Here is a 17,071-nt window from a genome sequence, read left to right as displayed (position 1 = left end):
ATAAAAGAGGGAAAATTGAATTCATTATTGTGTATACTGATAAAAACAAAAAATATACGCGTGATTTTATATACAATTTAATAAACAATGTTATATACTTGTATATAATCGATTTAAGTTGAATCCTGTTAAGGCTAATTATTATATTTTGTTATTTCTTTGAGTGATATAGTGATGCTTAGTGAAGTCAGGCATCGTTCAAGTATGTCATCGTGTATTTCTGTGAAGTTATTCATTTTATTCATTTTTCTTTTTTTTTATTCATTTATCTATAAATTATAGAACTACACCTGTTGCGGCATGAAATGTTGCGTCAGACAGAGAGGAACCTTGAGAAACGCCATACCGGCCTTTTTCCTATAACGCTTCAAAACGTTCGAAACTGCCGTACACTAGCGACGCACATCCATTCTGGCCGGAGTGTGAACTAAAAGACACATCCATTTTGCAACCCGCCATTAAAAACAGTGTCTCGTGAAATGGATGTGGGTTGTTATCCGTGCTAACATCCATTTTGCTGTCGATAAAATCTGATGCGTATAGCGCGTGCTACATGCATAACAGGATCTCGAGAATGTGCACAAATAAATAATTACGTCTACGTTCGCGTAATTTTTTATTATAGTCTGAATTGTTTTGATTAATATTGGCATTAATACGTTTATGCCTATATTTTGCATATTTATATTTTTATTTAAAAAAAGTATTTAATACAATAATTATTTTTGTTAACGTTAAAATATTTATTATAGCAACTGATGAAAATCTACAGTGAGGTAGAAATTAGTTCCGCGTTGCTTATTTGTATGTAATGAGAAAATATATTTAATATAGCACAACTTCATTTATTGCTCGTTATTGGTTTTTTGTTCTTGCAATATATTGTATATTAATTTTATCTATGCACACAATAATGAAAATAGTTCTCAGCTAGAAATAAATTTATTTTTTACTTTAATTAATAAATTAATTGGCCGATCAAAGTGAGAGATCAATTTGACTCATACTTTAATTTACTTATACCATTTTATTTTTATTTAAAAATTATTATAGTAATCTGGGACATATTTTTAACATAAAATAATTTGTATTATAATATGAAAAATGCATGAATGTCAAGTTAAGTTAAGAGCGGGATATTTAGCGTCAGGGTCGGCACCCTTGTCGCGTGAAGTTGCGCGAGATAAAAGCGCTTCTTGTCAACTTTACTTAATACATGTTTCACACAACGCCAATGCGACGGACATGGCACGGACGCGGAGCGGATCAGCTCCAGGGACGATGTCATCACAATTCGTTTAATAGGTGAACAAAACTTATATTGATCTCGCATTAATATTTACTGGCAGACAAATCATCGCGTAGCATAGATTTGATGCTCACGTATCGATAATTCATGAAAACGCGTATCTCTTAATTGCTCGATCGCACAGCACGCATATCATTGGCAATGCGATGAGGATATTATCGTAAATTGCTAATAACGCGCGTGGATATCTATCTACAATATGCCTATTCTAATCAAAATTAAAAGCGAGATATGTAGCGTAGCCACGGCGCGAACGCGGCATCGATTTTGGTGCGTAAAATTATCAGCACGATCCGAAACGATCCGAAGCCGGCATTTTGACGTGCATTTACGTGTCTTATTGCAGAAAGCGGCGGACGCGAGATCAGCGGAATGACGGAACAGAACCGAAGCGAGTGGCGTCGCGACTTGTTTAACAGGTAGGTAAGTGAAACGAATATTGCGAAATAGATTGATGCTCATGCATTGGCGATTCATAAAAATGCGTATACGTGTCACAGTAATTAATTTATCAAAAGTGTATTGCGCGAATAATTAATTAACAACGCGACAATCGTATTATCGAAGTAATGCACACGCGGATATCTATCTTTCAATATCTTTTAATGTTAATCTTTTACGCTTTTAAGATGTAGCATACGAAATAGTAATATCAACGTCATAAGAGACGACGTATATTATTTGTCGCAAGATACGCGGATAATGCATTAATGTAAAAAGTTGAGAGTGGGATGCGTCGCGTCGCCGCGTCAGTCTGAAATGGACCGTGTGGGAGATAAAGTCGTTTGTGCCATCTTGAGTCCATTCCAGTTTCATTTACCGAACGTGGCGGACCGAGCGGATCGAGCGGACCGAGCGGACCGAGCGGACCAGGCGGACCGGCGGACACGGCAGATCAGGGGACGCATGCAGCACGAATCGGAACAGAAGCGAGCGGCGTGGCGGCGTCGCGACTCGTTTAATAGGTAAACGAAATCAATCTCGCTCTCGCATCAATCTCTATTGCGAGTTTAATCATCACATCAATAAAAATTTTGTACTCATACCGGTGATACGTACAAACGCGTATTTCGCGATAATTACTCGGTTGAAAGTATGTGTATCGCACTACCTTTTAAATTGACAACGACGATATATGTATATGATCGGATTGCAAGTAAGGCGTGCGAATGTCGGGCTTATAATATTAATACGCTTCTAACGCATAATACGAAATCATAATCGTCATAAACGACAACTTATATTTGTTGCTTGAGACGCGGACCAGTGCATAGATGTGAAGTTGAGAACGGGATGTGTAGCGTTACTACGTCACAAACGTGGCGTCGCTATGAAGTTGTCCCGCGCGGGAGATACAACCGCTTTGTTATTTTCAGTACTGGCAATGTATATCGGAACGCAGCCTTAATTGCATTTACTTTTTATTTGCAGAACGCGGCGTACGCAGAAAGGATCAATTCCGGAACGAATGGCGTTACGATTTATTTAATTAAGCAAACAATTTATCTAAAAATAAGTAAGCAAAGTTTACATTAATCATACATTAATTTTAAACAACACCTAATTATCGCATAAAACATAGATTCAATACTCATTTGCGATTCTTGTATTTTAGTAATTTATGTTCATTAAAACTTTATACTTTTGTTACATATCTGTCGAAATTATAAATAAAAAACGATATTTGCATGCAAAAGTAATTTTCCCATATATTTATTTTCAATATTATTTCTATTTGAATATTTTTTTATATTTGAATACTTTTTTGTGTTACAGATCGTATAGTATCGTATGTACTACAATTCTATTATTGCATATCGTGAGAATATAATCTAAAGAGAAGATTTGGCAAATAAATCAGACTAAAAGAAGGTATCGGGCCTTAGTGGAGCAATTTTGCGGTAAACATTATTGCTTACATACGTAAAATTAATTATTTGCTTTCATTTCTTTAATCATTTTGTTTCACATTTTTCAAAATAATAATTAAAAGAAAAAATATTTTTATATAAAATTTTATAAATTTTTAAGATATTATTTTTTTTTTAAAACATAATTATAATATTTTAATGTAAAAGCAATTAAAAACTTTTATGCGTGTAGAAATCTTTTAAATTGAAAGTTGATTATTTTGAAAACTACTTTAATAAGGATCTTACATTTATATGTTACAGATTTATCGTAGCGACTTGTCTGATAACTTCACTCTTGCGCATCGATCGGTGAGTGATAAAACAATTTGTAAATGAGAAAACAAAACTGAAATATAGCAAGTCATTTTATTTTTTAATAATAAAAAAAATGCTGTAATAAAATGTTTAAAAAAAATTATCTCAAAAAATTATAAGATTAAATAATTATGTTCAGACATAATACTAATTCCACGAATTAAAATTATGGATGCAACGTATAATAAAAATACAGAATTATTTTTATGTTGACAAATTATTATAATTTATAAATAATTTTAATTTATAAATTTATTATCTCGTCGCGACATAATTTTAATTCGACAAATTTTTACTATGCCTTAACATAATTTTTATTCACTTTTATTATGCCGCGACATAATAATTCGATAAATTAAAATTATATCAAGGCATACTAATAATTTCAAAAATTAAATTTATATCGCAACATAATAATAATTTTATAAATTAAAATAGACATAAAAATAATTCTGTATTTCTATTATATCGCAGCAATTATTTTAGTTCATGGAATTATTATTATGTCCAGACATAATAAGAATTCACAATTTTTATTGTGTTCATAAGAATAATTCTGTCAATACATAACTTTAATTAGATGAATTAAAATTATGTCATGACATAATAATAATTCCATTTATTAAAATTGTTACGTTCAAGAGTTTACGCCAGACGCAACAAAATTATGTCGTAACATAATAATAATTTTATGAATTAAAATTATGGCAGGGCATAATAATAATTTCGAATTATTATTATGTAATGACATAATTTTAATTGAATAAAGTAAAACTATTTAGCGACATAAATTAAAATTATTTTATAAATAATAATTACTTCAGGATATAATACTAAATCCAAATTTTTATTGTGTTTCATAAATAATAATAATTTAATAAATAAAAATTATGTGAATACCAAAATGATTAATGACAAATTGAAAAAAATATAAAGTTTTATTATACAATACAGTATAGGTATTTTGAAGAAACGTAATATTAAAACTTTGTTTGCCAATTTCATCCGGAACTCATGTTAGTGAATACATGAATTGTTCACAAAGGATTTATGCTGTACAATATATACATTCTACCCAGACAGGTTATTCATATTTCTAGAATACATTAGTATCCAAACATAAACGTACAACCAGTATTAAATTTTTATAAGATTATAATAGACTTAAATAGAAAGATATTTGTTTATACTTTAATAAAAAAAGCGATAAATTGTATTAATTTGATACAGACATAAATAAAAATTTAATATTTAGAAATAATTCTATAATTAAAATGAACAAAATAAAAGCAAGAATTCTGCTTCTGAATTTACCAGAAGTACTCAATTATACAAGCTTTGTTAATATAATTACATTACTTTTTCAGTATAAGCAGAAATATAAAATTTTCTTGGAAGATTTTACAAACTTAAACGAACATAATTTGCTCAAATAAAAAATATTTTTTCTTTACGTAAGCAAATTATGTCTGTTTAACAAATCTTCCAAATACATTTTGTATTCTTGCTTATATACGAAATAATAAATAGCTGATTTGACTTTAATTTTTTTTCTGTGTGAGTGCGTCTTGATGAAGCTAACAAAATTTTTACTTATTATAATAGAATTTGATATTTTATAATTAGTACGTTTAATAGACTATTATAATCTGGTAAATCCTATACTATTATATTTCTGATTTGACCTATTTAACAGACGTTTTAATTGGATTAATAAGATTCTTAAATAACGCAACAAGACTTCATTTTTTAGTATATTTACATTCCTATTTCATTTTTTTCGTGGTATAAGCACAAAACATTGCAACTTATCAAAAATAATTTTTGCGTTTGCATGGACAAATTGTACAATTACGGGGTACGATTCGATATCGGAGACCATTGCAATGTGCACTCTGACTTCTCGTTACGTTATCGGTTCAATGAGACCATGTCTCATTGCAATTAGCGTCTAACCGGCCGATCAGCTGGGTTAACCACGATTTGTGAGCACGTCACGGGTTGATAAAAGCACCCCAGAAAGTGCGTCTCCTTTAAGTGACTTGCTGCCTGCGACTATGGCTTGTAAGATACAAGTGTCGTATGAATCGTGATGAAAAAAGCTTAGTCGACGTTAGACGTGCGTCAAACGTGATACAAAAGACAGAACGCATTCGCAACGACCTTACTATCGATCCCGTATCTATCGGGTCCGAATTGCTAATTCGTTATTTTGATAACCGCGTGTAATAAGCAATGTCTCGTACATATACCACTAGAAGATGTTTGCAGCGCTACAAAATAATTTTTTTGCAGAAACTTTTTTATCTTCATGTATAATTTTTATTCCTACTTCAAGTTTTCATGATAAATGCACTAGACATTGTGATTCGTGTAGAAAATAATTTTTGTTTAGTTGAACACATCTGAAATTATGGGGTACGATTCGGTATTGGAGATCGATGCAATGTACACTCTGACTTCTCATTGCGTTATCGGTTCAATGAGACCATGTCTCATGCACTTAGCGTCTAACCGGCCGATCAGCTGGATTAACCACGATTTGTGAGCACGTTGCGGGTTGACAAAAGCACCCCAGAAAGTGCGTCTCCTTTAAGTGACTTGCTGCCTGCGACTATGGCTTGTAAGATACAAGTGTCGTATGAATCGTGGTTAAAAAAGCTTAGTCGACGTTAGACGTGCGTAAAACGTGATACAAAAGGCAGAACCCGTTCGTAACGAACTCACTATCCCGTACCCTTCGCGTCTGAATTGCTAATTCGTTATTTCGTTAATCGCGTAATTAGCAATGTCTCTTGCAGGTGCCCCGAAAAGATGTTTGCAGCGCTGCAAAATAATTTTTTCAATGCAGAAATTTTATTTAACTACATGTGTAATTTCTATTTCTATTTTAAGTTTTTTGTGATAAATGCACTAGACATTGTGATTCGTTCAGAAAATAATGTTTGCGTTTGATTGAACAGATCTGAAATTATGGGGTACAATTCAGTATCAGAGACCGATGCAATGTGCACTCTGACTTCTCGTCACGTTATCGGTTCAGTGAGACCATGTCTCATTGCACTTAGCGTCTAACCGGCCGATCAGCTAGATTAACCACGATTTGTGAGCACGTCGCAGGTTGACAAAAGCACCCCAGAAAGTGCGTCTCCTTTAAGTGACTTGCTGCCTGCGACTATGGCTTGTAAGATACAAGTGTCGTATGAATCGTGGTTAAAAAAGGTTAATCGACGTTAGACGTGCGTCAAACGTGATAAAAAAGCAGGACGCATTCGCAACAACCTCATTATCGATTCCGTATCTATTGCGTCCAAATTGCTAATTCGTTATTTCAATAATCGCATGTGATAAGCAATGTCTCTTGCAGGTACTGCGAGAAGATGCTTGCAGCGCTACAAAATGTTTCTTTTAATGCAGAAATTTTTTTATTTTTGTGTATACTTTTTATTTCTATTTCAAGTTTTCGTGATAAATGCACTAAACATTGTGATTTGTTCAGAAAATAATTTTTGCGTTCGATTGAACACATCTGAAATTATGGGCTACAATTCGATATCGGAGACCGATGCAATGTGCACTCTGACTTCTCATCACGTTATTGGTTCAGTGAGACCATGTCTCATGCACTTAGCGTCTAACCGGTCGATCAGCTGGATTGACCACGATTTGTGAGCACGTCGCGGGTTGACAAAAGCATCCCAGAAAGTGCGTCTCCTTTAAGTGACTTGCTGCCTGCGACTATGGCTTGTAAGATACAAGTGTCGTATGAATTGTGGTTAAAAAAGGTTAATCGACGTTAGACGTGCGTCAAACGTGATACAAAAGGCAGAACGCATTCGCAACGACCTTATTATCGATCCCGTATCTATCGGGTCCGAATTGCTAATTCGTTATTTCAATAATCGCGTGTGATAAGCAATGTCTCTCACATATACCACGAGAAGATGTTTGCAGCGCTACAAAATAATTTTTTTGCAAAAATGTTTTTATCTTTATGTATAATTTTTATTCCTACTTCAAGTCTTCATGATAAATGCACTAGACATTGTGATTCGTGTAGAAAATAATTTTTGTTTAGTTGAACACATCTGAAATTATGGGGTACGATTCGGTATCGGAGATCGATGCAATGTGCACTCTGACTTCTCGTCACGTTATCGGTTCAGTGAGACCATGTCTCATTGGACTTAGCGTCTAACGGGCCGATCAGCTGAATTAACCACGATTTGTGAGCACGTCGCGGGTTGACAAAAGCACCCCAGAAAGTGCGTCTCCTTTAAGTGACTTGCTGCCTGCGACTATGGCTTGTAAGATACAAGTGTCGTATGAATCGTGGTTAAGAAAGCTTAGTCGACGTTAGACGTGCGTCAGACGTGACACAAAAGGCAGAACGCATTTGCAACGATCTCACTATCGATCCCGTATTCATCGCGTCCAAACTGCTAATTCGTTATTTCGTTAATCGCGTAATAAGTAATGTCGCTTGCACATGCCATGAAAAAGATACTTGTATAGAAAATATTTGTAGATATAAAATAATTTTTTAAATGTAATCTTTATTATTAGAAAGAGGGTTTTGTTGCATTATTTAGAAATCTGGTATATTCAACCAATACGTCTGTTCGAAAACGGACGAATTAAATATCTTGTAAAAATTACCAAATTATAGTTAAATCTATCAAACGTTTAGATTATAATAATCGGAGACCTATTATAATAACTAAAAATTTTGCTTCTGGTTTCATCAAAAACATTCAATTTTACAAGTTCTTTTTTATATAAGATTTTTTTTATATCAGATTATTTTTTTTAGTGTAAGCAAGAATATAAAGTTTTCTTGGACAAATTTATAATCTGAAATAGATATAACTGTTTTCATGAAAAAAATAGTATTTTTTATGTGTAAGCAAATTATGTCTGTTTAAGATTATATTTTCTTTCATAAAGATTTTTTATTTTTGTTTATATATGAAATAATAAATTGTTGATTTAATACTAATTTTTTGTTTTTGTGAGTACATGTTAATTAAATTAACACAATTTCTGATTTTTATAATTGAACTCGATATAATAGAACTTTAATTAGAATGTTTGCTAGACTTTATAATCTGATAATTCATACAATAATTTTCAATTGTTTGTTTTTAAACAGATAAATTAAATTCAATAAAATAAATTTTATAGATTATTATTACAAAAACATCAATATTGATGGAAAGAATAGAGAAGAGAGTTTTGATAAAGAGATATAAATTTAAGAAATAGAGAAATAAATTTAAGAAACTTTTAATTAAATTTACTCGAAATTGAGAAATTCCATGCTGAAATATTGAAATTTTGAGTATTTATTTTAAATTGTATTTTATGCACAATCAGTTTGTAAAATATATTATCGAATTTATTATGAATTTATTATGAAAATCACTTAATACCTGTATTTGTTCTTTAATTGATCATATTTATCTTTTAGTTAATTTTGTTGTTAATATTTATAACATTAATATTGAATCAAAATTGCTTTCTAAATATTACGTATATTAAATTTGTTTATTGTGATTATTTGTCATCAATTTTTCCACTTTGGCTTCCATATAAAGTTGAAACCATGCTTTTGTTTTACATAAAATTTTACTTACTTTCTCATATATCATTGTATTATTATGCCATAATTATATGCCTAATGTTGTAATACATTTTATTTATTCATATTTTCAATATTTTATTCTTATAGGCTAAAAATATAAATAGGATGTCTTGCTTATATTTTCAAATATTAAACAAACTCAAGTAGAGAGAGCTCAGGAGAGTAGACTCTCGTATTGACTAACGTGAAATCCTGAGAAATCAAGTAATCGTTTTTAAAAATTATGTTTAAACGTATTAATTATATTATTAAACATAATTTTTTTTAGAATACACATTTTTTTGATAAATATATTAAAAATTTTATATTTTTTAAACTTTAATGATAATCGAATGGTAATCATTACTCGATTTATCTGGCTGATATACAACTAGAATAGATTAATGCAAAGTATAACTAATCTGAAAGAGATTATATTATAATTAAAACTATTTTGATTTAATACAAATCAGTTTTTAAATATATACCCTAAATTAATTTTTTATTTGCTTCAGCAAACTTATTCTTTCCATATTTAAAGCCGACTCGTCGACGATTTAAATGAAAATAAACGAACCGCAGCCGGTTCGTCGCGTCGCGCGTTTGTTTCGGGAGTGCCATTGAAAGTAATGGACTTAATTAGTCTACGGGCGTAATTTTAGTGTATTTAACGCGAGTGTTCCGCGAGTGCAACGGGACGAGGAGGTTTAACAACCCGGATCTAAGAGGAGGAGGAAGTCTGAGAGAGGCATCGGGCCTCAGCGGAGCAACCTTGGTGTAAATATAATTTCTTATTTAAAATTAATAGTCCTGTCCCTTTTTATCCGATTTCATTTCATTAAAAAAAAAAGTATTTAAAGAAAGAAAATTCAAATAAAATTTTATACTTGTTGAATTTTATAAAGATATTTTTTGGATATAATTGAGCTATTAAATATCTAATTAAAAGTCGAGTTTTGAAAATTTGACGTGCGTGTAAAAATTAACTTTTCATATATTTATTTTGAGCGTAGTTTTAATTTTTTAATTTTATATTTGTGTGTTACAGTATCACCGCAGCTTCGTAGTTGAATAAATCCGCTCATTACGCATCAAATCTGTGAGTCAAAAATCAAATTTTATTTTAATGAGTCAACAAAACTTATATTTTAGATAAACATGTAAAAGATAAAAGAATTGCTACACTAAGAGAAATGTTTGGTGAAATTAACCAAAGTTTAGTTAAATAGTGATTAAATAAATTTTTTAATTATTAGTACCAAAAACTTAGTTACATTTAACAAAACTTTTTATAATTAATTATATCAAAAAAATTGTTTAGTTAAGGCTACAAATTGTTTGGTCAAAACAACTACATATTTAGTAATTATAACTATAAAATTGATTAAACTTTGATTGATCTTACCAAACAATTTCTCTCGGTATATTTTAGGAAATCTTGGAATTTTAATTCAATGTAGAGGGAAAAGTTTTTACTAAATTATCACTTTGTCTTCTGATATTTTTAACGTTAATTATGTAAGATTAATTTATTGAATAATTGTATAATAATATGAATTAGTATGATGTAACAACAAGGTCAGAGTAGTGTCGAGTTTAGATTTTCTGGTCATCCTGCAAACAGTTCTATAATTCCATTGCATTTAAGTTACCTTAACTAAAAGGGTGGCTTGTTGGCGAGAATATAGGTCACAGATTTAGTCGCTATTATACTTTGATATTATGTGCACAATAATGGAATGCAAATAAGTATAGTCCGCACTGGTGATGATGTTTGTTCATTGCTGATCGTACTCTATTGTAATAGAAGAATAGAATAGCGTACCATAATTACGTAGTCGACTTACATTGACCGTATTAATTAGGTCGATCGAGTTCGTTAGATTGAATTATGTAAAGGTCTCTTCTATCTCGATCAACCTTCGTTATCTCAGCGTAACTTATAAATATCTGTATATATACTACAGTATATCGATCGTAATAGTCATAACAAACGTCCACGAAGGTAATTCGTGTTAATATAAAAAATTTAAGTGAAAATGAGTACACGATGTACATAAAACGAGTACATGTTTTACATTCGTATTCTCCTAGTTCTACGATCTATGTGATAGACTTCGACATTTGGCACGTTTCATTCTTACAGAATTAGTTGACATCTTTATAAACAATATACTAGGAATGTTTTTGATTAGAAGGAATATCGATATCTAAATCGGTATATATTTTGATTTTGATGGCCGTCCTTAAGTTTTTTTTTCGATCTCTTAATTGAATACGCGAACGTACGATTGATACAAAAATTTAATACTACTCTTAAAGATTAATCATCAGTTATGTACATAACGTTATTATATGCATATCGAAATATTCAATTAAAATAGGAAAATAATCTTTATACTATAAGTTAAAATTATTTTCGTTATCAAATTACTTGTTATGCTACCTAAATTTATTTCATCGAGTACAAAGGCTGAAGTTTAACGTAATTGTAATGACTAAAATTATTACAATATATTTTGAATATATTGTAATATTATAAAAGTTACTATACAACTTAATTATAATTAAATAATCCTAATAGCATTTTTACATTATATAAATTATATAATGTAAAAAAATTCCCGTTTATTAAATAACATCTAACTACATCATCGAATTACAGCTCAAAGACGGCCCGATTATTGTTTTATCATTAAGTACAGTTAACACTGTGCAATAATAATTTTACACAGATATCTAAAAGAAGTCTTTAGACTGTGTGCTAACACTCGTAATTATGGTGTTGATATACAAACATTCTTTCGTGCTTTTTAAGGGCCCCGTTTCAAGAAGTCAAGAAGTTCACATTTCGAACGAATGAATCGCACGGTATTCTACTCTAGGCAGTCGTTTTCTTCCGCTTATTAATTATAGGCAGAACCACTGTTCCCGTTCGCAGCCTGAAACCGTCACAGATTTCATTTACACCTCGATTAACAGATAAAGAAGTACATAGAGATCATTCGCTATCGGAGGCAAACAGATCACCGCGAATTGAAAAATTCTCTTCTTATTCATGCGGGTAATCAATACAGAGCACCAAAGTTGCACTGGAAAAAAAGTTTGGTAATAACAACAAATTCTAGATGATAATTACTCAGCTTTGAAATATTGAATTGAATAATTTTAATTAAATGTTTAGTTAATAGGACCAAATAGTGAGTAATATTTAATAATCATTTGGTAATTGTTTAGTAACTGATTACTTACTGTTATTATGTTTGATTATTGTTAATTACTGTAAATATTATTAAATATTTATATTAACTAAAAGTTTAATTAAAATTATTTCACCAAAGCTTGATTATTACTACCAAATACTTTCTTTTCAGTGTGTATTTAAATATATAACAATATTTAAAACCTATTAACATTTATTAATTTTATTTGTCGTTTGATTTTATTGCCTTCGTACGAATCAATAACATTATACGCCGTTATACGATCTTCATGTCTCAAGATTATTTTTGTAAAATGAATCTATCAGATTTCGAAGAATCACCGTGATGCAAAACCGTCGATTCTCATAACGCGACGCGAAGTCGCTTTATCGAAAATGGGTAGATTTCGAGATAACTTTCAACCGCGTGGATTCCATCTGCCTCGGAATATCACGCGAACCCTGCGCTCGCGTCAAGTTCATTCCCGACATATATCAGGGTGCGCCGGTACGCGTATCGAAATACGAATTGGACGAGACACGCGGCATCGATCTTGATGCTACCTTTAGGTTTGCTTGACTGCCATAGAAGGAGGTGAAGGCCGTGTCAGAGCTGACGCTAAGCGGTAGACTTGTCGCGTCCATTGTCTCTCTTTCGCTGCCGAGGGTAGACGCTCTTATGTCCAAGGTGCCACTCACACCAGACATCCCGGAACTCGTGGCCATCTCTACCTCGCCGACGTCGGGGTGGGACATGTGTCTTGGGATTAAAATAACACTACGTTAATGAATGCTCGATAATTCATTTTGAAAGTCAATTCGTTCGTAATAATTAATATAATAGGAAAAGAAATTTAATGGCTTTAGCAAAAGTTGTTTGATGTAGACATTTTTTAATAACCATGTATACTAAACGGCACCATCTGCCAAACAAAATTGTTTAGTTAGTACAAATATTTTTTTTATTTACATGTATTTTGCAGAAGCAACTAAATATTTTGTTATATAAAAAAAAGTATATAGTTGCTGTTATAAAGTCTTCGACTGAACAGTTTCTGCTGAAGATACTAAATTTTTTTCCTAATGTAGGATTATTTTTACCTATAATCCGGGATCGGTGGCTCGATGTGCTGCCTGCGTGAGTTCGACGACATTGGTGTTCGCTTTATGGCGTAGATGTATATGCCGGTCATTGTAAGCGTGTACGAGACGAAGTATAACGCGTGAAACTGGAAGAAAGGAAGAAAATGATTTTTATTTCCAAAAAATTAATCTTATCTTCAAAATAAAGTCACTTTACACAAACAATTTTATTGAAGCATCTAAACATTTTTTTAGCTGTAAGATACAGATATAAAAATAATTTTATTAGACCATAATCAAAATAATAATGTACGTTCAATATTGCAAAAAGTTTTGACATTTAAAATCCAGCTGCTTGAGCGTTCTACATAATTATTTTGATGGACAAACAAAATTATTTTAGGCTTAAATCCAGCTAAAAATGTTTAAATAATTTAGGACTGTTTTTTTCACGAATAATTTATGGGTAATTCTCTGAGTGTATTGGTTTATATTTAATACGACACAATGTCAGTTGACTGAGAACATGCGATCGATTGAATAAGGAACGTAAGTATGAGGACACTAGTAACGCGGATCAATGGCTTACCTTATAATGGTGATTAAGCATTCCGGCCAATATGTTGAAGGAATCCGAAGTGAGCAGCGCCAGTTGCAGGGCGGTAGCGCCCGATTCGAACAATATTACCGGCACCAGAGAGAAGAACATGAATTGAGTGATGCAGTAAAGAATCAAAATTGTTATTACTGGTACGTTGTCCCAGTGAAACGCTTCTATTTGAAACCTCTGGAGCACGGCGCTATAATGAAATCGATCGATACAAAAATGTCACTCATTCACAAGGCATTTCTATGATACGAAAGCTCACAATATCCATTACGGCCTACCACTTACGTTTGCATGCAGCTCAGTATCGTGCCGAAAAACCCGATCATGCCGAGGTATTCGATAATATCGACCGTTTTAACGGCCAATTCCTGCAGAACCGTCGTTATCGAGAACAACACCGCGCCACCGAGACAAAGCATATCGCCGACAAGTTGATTTTTTCCTGGTAAAATGACAAAACGTTCGATGTTAATTTTTTTCACGACAAAGTCGTGAATCTATCTGTATTCTCTCTCTGTCATCGATAATTACCAGTAGCCGTGGGATCATTATTGTCGTCTATGCCAGCCCAAACCAGGCATCCCACGCCCATCAAGCAAACGGACACGCCAACAATGTGCACCATTCTGTATCTGACGCCCAATGCCAGAAACGAGAGTACCAAGGCAACCGGTATCGCCACGCAATCGAGAAGCTAAAATATTTCATAGCTTTTTTATAACAACTTTTCTACATCAGTAATGTTTATATGTATAGCAAGCGAGTTAGAAGCCGAACGTGTATAAAGCACGCGACGATGGATAATTTATAACGCGCCTGCAACGCGTTTGATTAAGAATGGGTGGGCAACAGAGAATGAGCATTGTTGGGTCGAAGACCCAACGTCCCCTTTTCTGCGACGCGACGGTCGTGCAGTTACAACGCCGGTTCTGTGCGCCATTCACAGTTGATACGAATACTACTACACTCGCTTACTAGATACAAATTCAAACTATGCGATGGGAAAAGTTACGTGCTCAAGTAGGAAATCGTACATTAAGCACCGATAACGTCAATGGGATTAAAACACGAGTGGGAGTAATCGTAAAACAAGCTTTCTTACGACTCGTTTTCTTACGACTCGTTTAACAAAGCTTAAAAATCTTCGACGCAGTAAACGTAAGAGGTTTGAGAAGGGAATAAGCATAAAAAGATGCAATATATATATATATATAACAAGAATTACTCAAGTCAATAATGTATTACAAGGTTTCTGGTAAAGAGATTTATATTGTTGAGTATATTTGGATCTATGTGCAAACTCTCCGCGTATTTATATACCTGTATGCTGGCAAGACTGGTGTATTGATGCGACGATGTAATTAGCGTGCACGCCTCAACGTCGATCAGTGCTAACAACAAGTACCTCCAGCCACGGGCTCGTATGACGGAAATTAGGCCGTTTCCCACACCTCTGCAGGACATCCACGTGGTATAGACTAAGCACATCATTACGTAGTGCGGAACATTCTGCCCTGTCTCGCAAAAACGATAATTAATTAATTAGCCGCGCAAAGTTTCAAACTTGAAAGTGCTATAATTTAGTCAATTTAACTTCCGATGTTGTGTAAAGACATGAAACGAGTTTTTCTCAAATGAATGAATAAATTACCTGTTGGAAGCGAGAGCTTGTAGGAACCGGTGTTTATGTAATGATTTACGAACGTCATGAAACACAGCACCAGCGAGAGGAACTGGCCCATTATTATCGCCCTCCATACCGCCCTATTTTGTGATACATGAACCAATAGTTGATTTCAAGAATGTACAAATACCTTAAAATGTAGTTAACCTATATAATACAGCATTAAATTTGTGATCAAATTCAAATGTCTTATAAGTACTAATAATTGCGTCACATTAATTAATATCAATTCAAATCAAATTTCTACAACAAAAATTATTATTTTTTACATCCATATATTTTATTAAAAAAAGGTACATATTATAAAAAATAATAAATCGCTTTTCTTTAAACAAAAATTTATTCAAACTTAAATACATTAAATATTTCATATTTAATATCGAAGTACTTCAAGTAGTAACGCCCGGCGCTGATCAGACTAACATCGCGCTTTCCACGCGCCGTCCACGCGACGCAAGATGTAAAAAACGCCGGATAAAAATAGACGTTTTAACTTGGATGACAATATTTTACAATAGCAAATTTGTATATTAATCGTAAAAAAATTATTGAAATTATTAAAGATATAAAAAATTACTAAAATGCACAAAATTTAACGCCGAACCCTATGAATTTTGCACACGCAGAAACCGCGTAGAAGCTACACCAATACACTAGCAAATACAGAATTTCCGGTATCGTATAAACACGTATATCGATTTGTTATGAATTCACAGTACTTCAATTTTCAAAACTCTCCGACCGGGATTAAATGATTTGCACCACTATCGTCACACAACACGTCGCGTTATGCCAATCGTGAGCCAACTGCATCACGTAGCTAAACGTAGCTAAACACCCGCCACTTTCATTCCTGGGTCGTTCGCCCCCCTTTCACCCGTCCCCGCCGACTCTGCAGGGCGGCATAGGGCGGAAAACACACGCTAAGGCTCCTGCGAACGCCTAGGGCGGGCTACCCCCACGTTTACTCACGTACCATCGGCCTAGCTCGGATATGTAATTTTCGATTTTATCGCAGACCCCATTCCTGGCCTGCATCGCCGGATTTTGTGCGCCGTGACGATCGCACGCCGATCCTCCCATGCCATGGTGCATTTTCACCCTGAAGGCTCCTCGCCGGCGAGCGAGTACTGATCCGAGGCGCTTGCGCGACCTCCTTCCGCTCTCGGCGCGGAGGGACACGCCGTTACTCTTGTTGCTCCTCTCGCGTTTCCCTGGGGGTGCGTGCTGCCGACGCGGAAATACGAGATTTTACTATGCTGCTGTGGACATCGATACTATGCGGCGTCGTAATGTCGCATCGCGCGGAATTTCGGCCAACGTTTTATCGAT

General features: G+C 33.3%; 1 protein-coding gene and 1 long non-coding RNA gene across 5 annotated transcripts in view; one reads left to right on the top strand and one right to left on the bottom strand.

Moving 5' to 3' along the window:
* Positions 1-1,150: 1,150 nt before the first annotated feature.
* Positions 1,151-17,071, top strand: part of LOC120357733 — a 44,032-nt gene continuing 28,111 nt past the window's right edge. Inside the window, exons 1-8 of the long non-coding RNA XR_005574761.1 lie at positions 1,151-1,305; positions 1,656-1,728; positions 2,110-2,274; positions 2,741-2,825; positions 3,086-3,210; positions 3,484-3,531; positions 9,676-9,937; positions 10,209-10,259. This is a non-coding gene — a long non-coding RNA (uncharacterized LOC120357733). The remainder of the gene's footprint in view (positions 1,306-1,655; positions 1,729-2,109; positions 2,275-2,740; positions 2,826-3,085; positions 3,211-3,483; positions 3,532-9,675; positions 9,938-10,208; positions 10,260-17,071) is intronic.
* LOC105195232 (solute carrier family 35 member F2) lies at positions 10,660-16,899 on the bottom strand. 4 transcript variants are annotated; one of them, XM_011160583.3, is made up of 9 exons: positions 16,716-16,898; positions 15,707-15,819; positions 15,376-15,569; positions 14,587-14,749; positions 14,341-14,497; positions 14,035-14,245; positions 13,464-13,591; positions 12,927-13,122; positions 10,660-12,102 (listed from the first exon to the last, which is right to left on the bottom strand). In XM_011160583.3, the coding sequence occupies exons 1-9, from the start codon at positions 16,832-16,834 to the stop codon at positions 12,067-12,069; spliced, it is 1,317 nt and encodes a 438-aa protein (XP_011158885.1). In that variant the 5' UTR covers positions 16,835-16,898; the 3' UTR covers positions 10,660-12,066. The 4 variants fall into 4 exon arrangements, with proteins under 4 accessions (XP_011158885.1, XP_011158884.1, XP_039305107.1 ...); XM_011160582.3 differs by having other exon boundaries at positions 10,660-13,122; positions 16,716-16,899; XM_039449173.1 differs by lacking the exon at positions 16,716-16,898 and adding an exon at positions 16,128-16,709 and having other exon boundaries at positions 10,660-13,122.

Source organism: Solenopsis invicta, chromosome 5 (assembly GCF_016802725.1).
Source record: "Solenopsis invicta isolate M01_SB chromosome 5, UNIL_Sinv_3.0, whole genome shotgun sequence".
Taxonomy (NCBI): Eukaryota; Metazoa; Arthropoda; class Insecta; order Hymenoptera; family Formicidae; genus Solenopsis; species Solenopsis invicta.
This window is presented reverse-complemented; position numbering and strand designations above follow the sequence as displayed.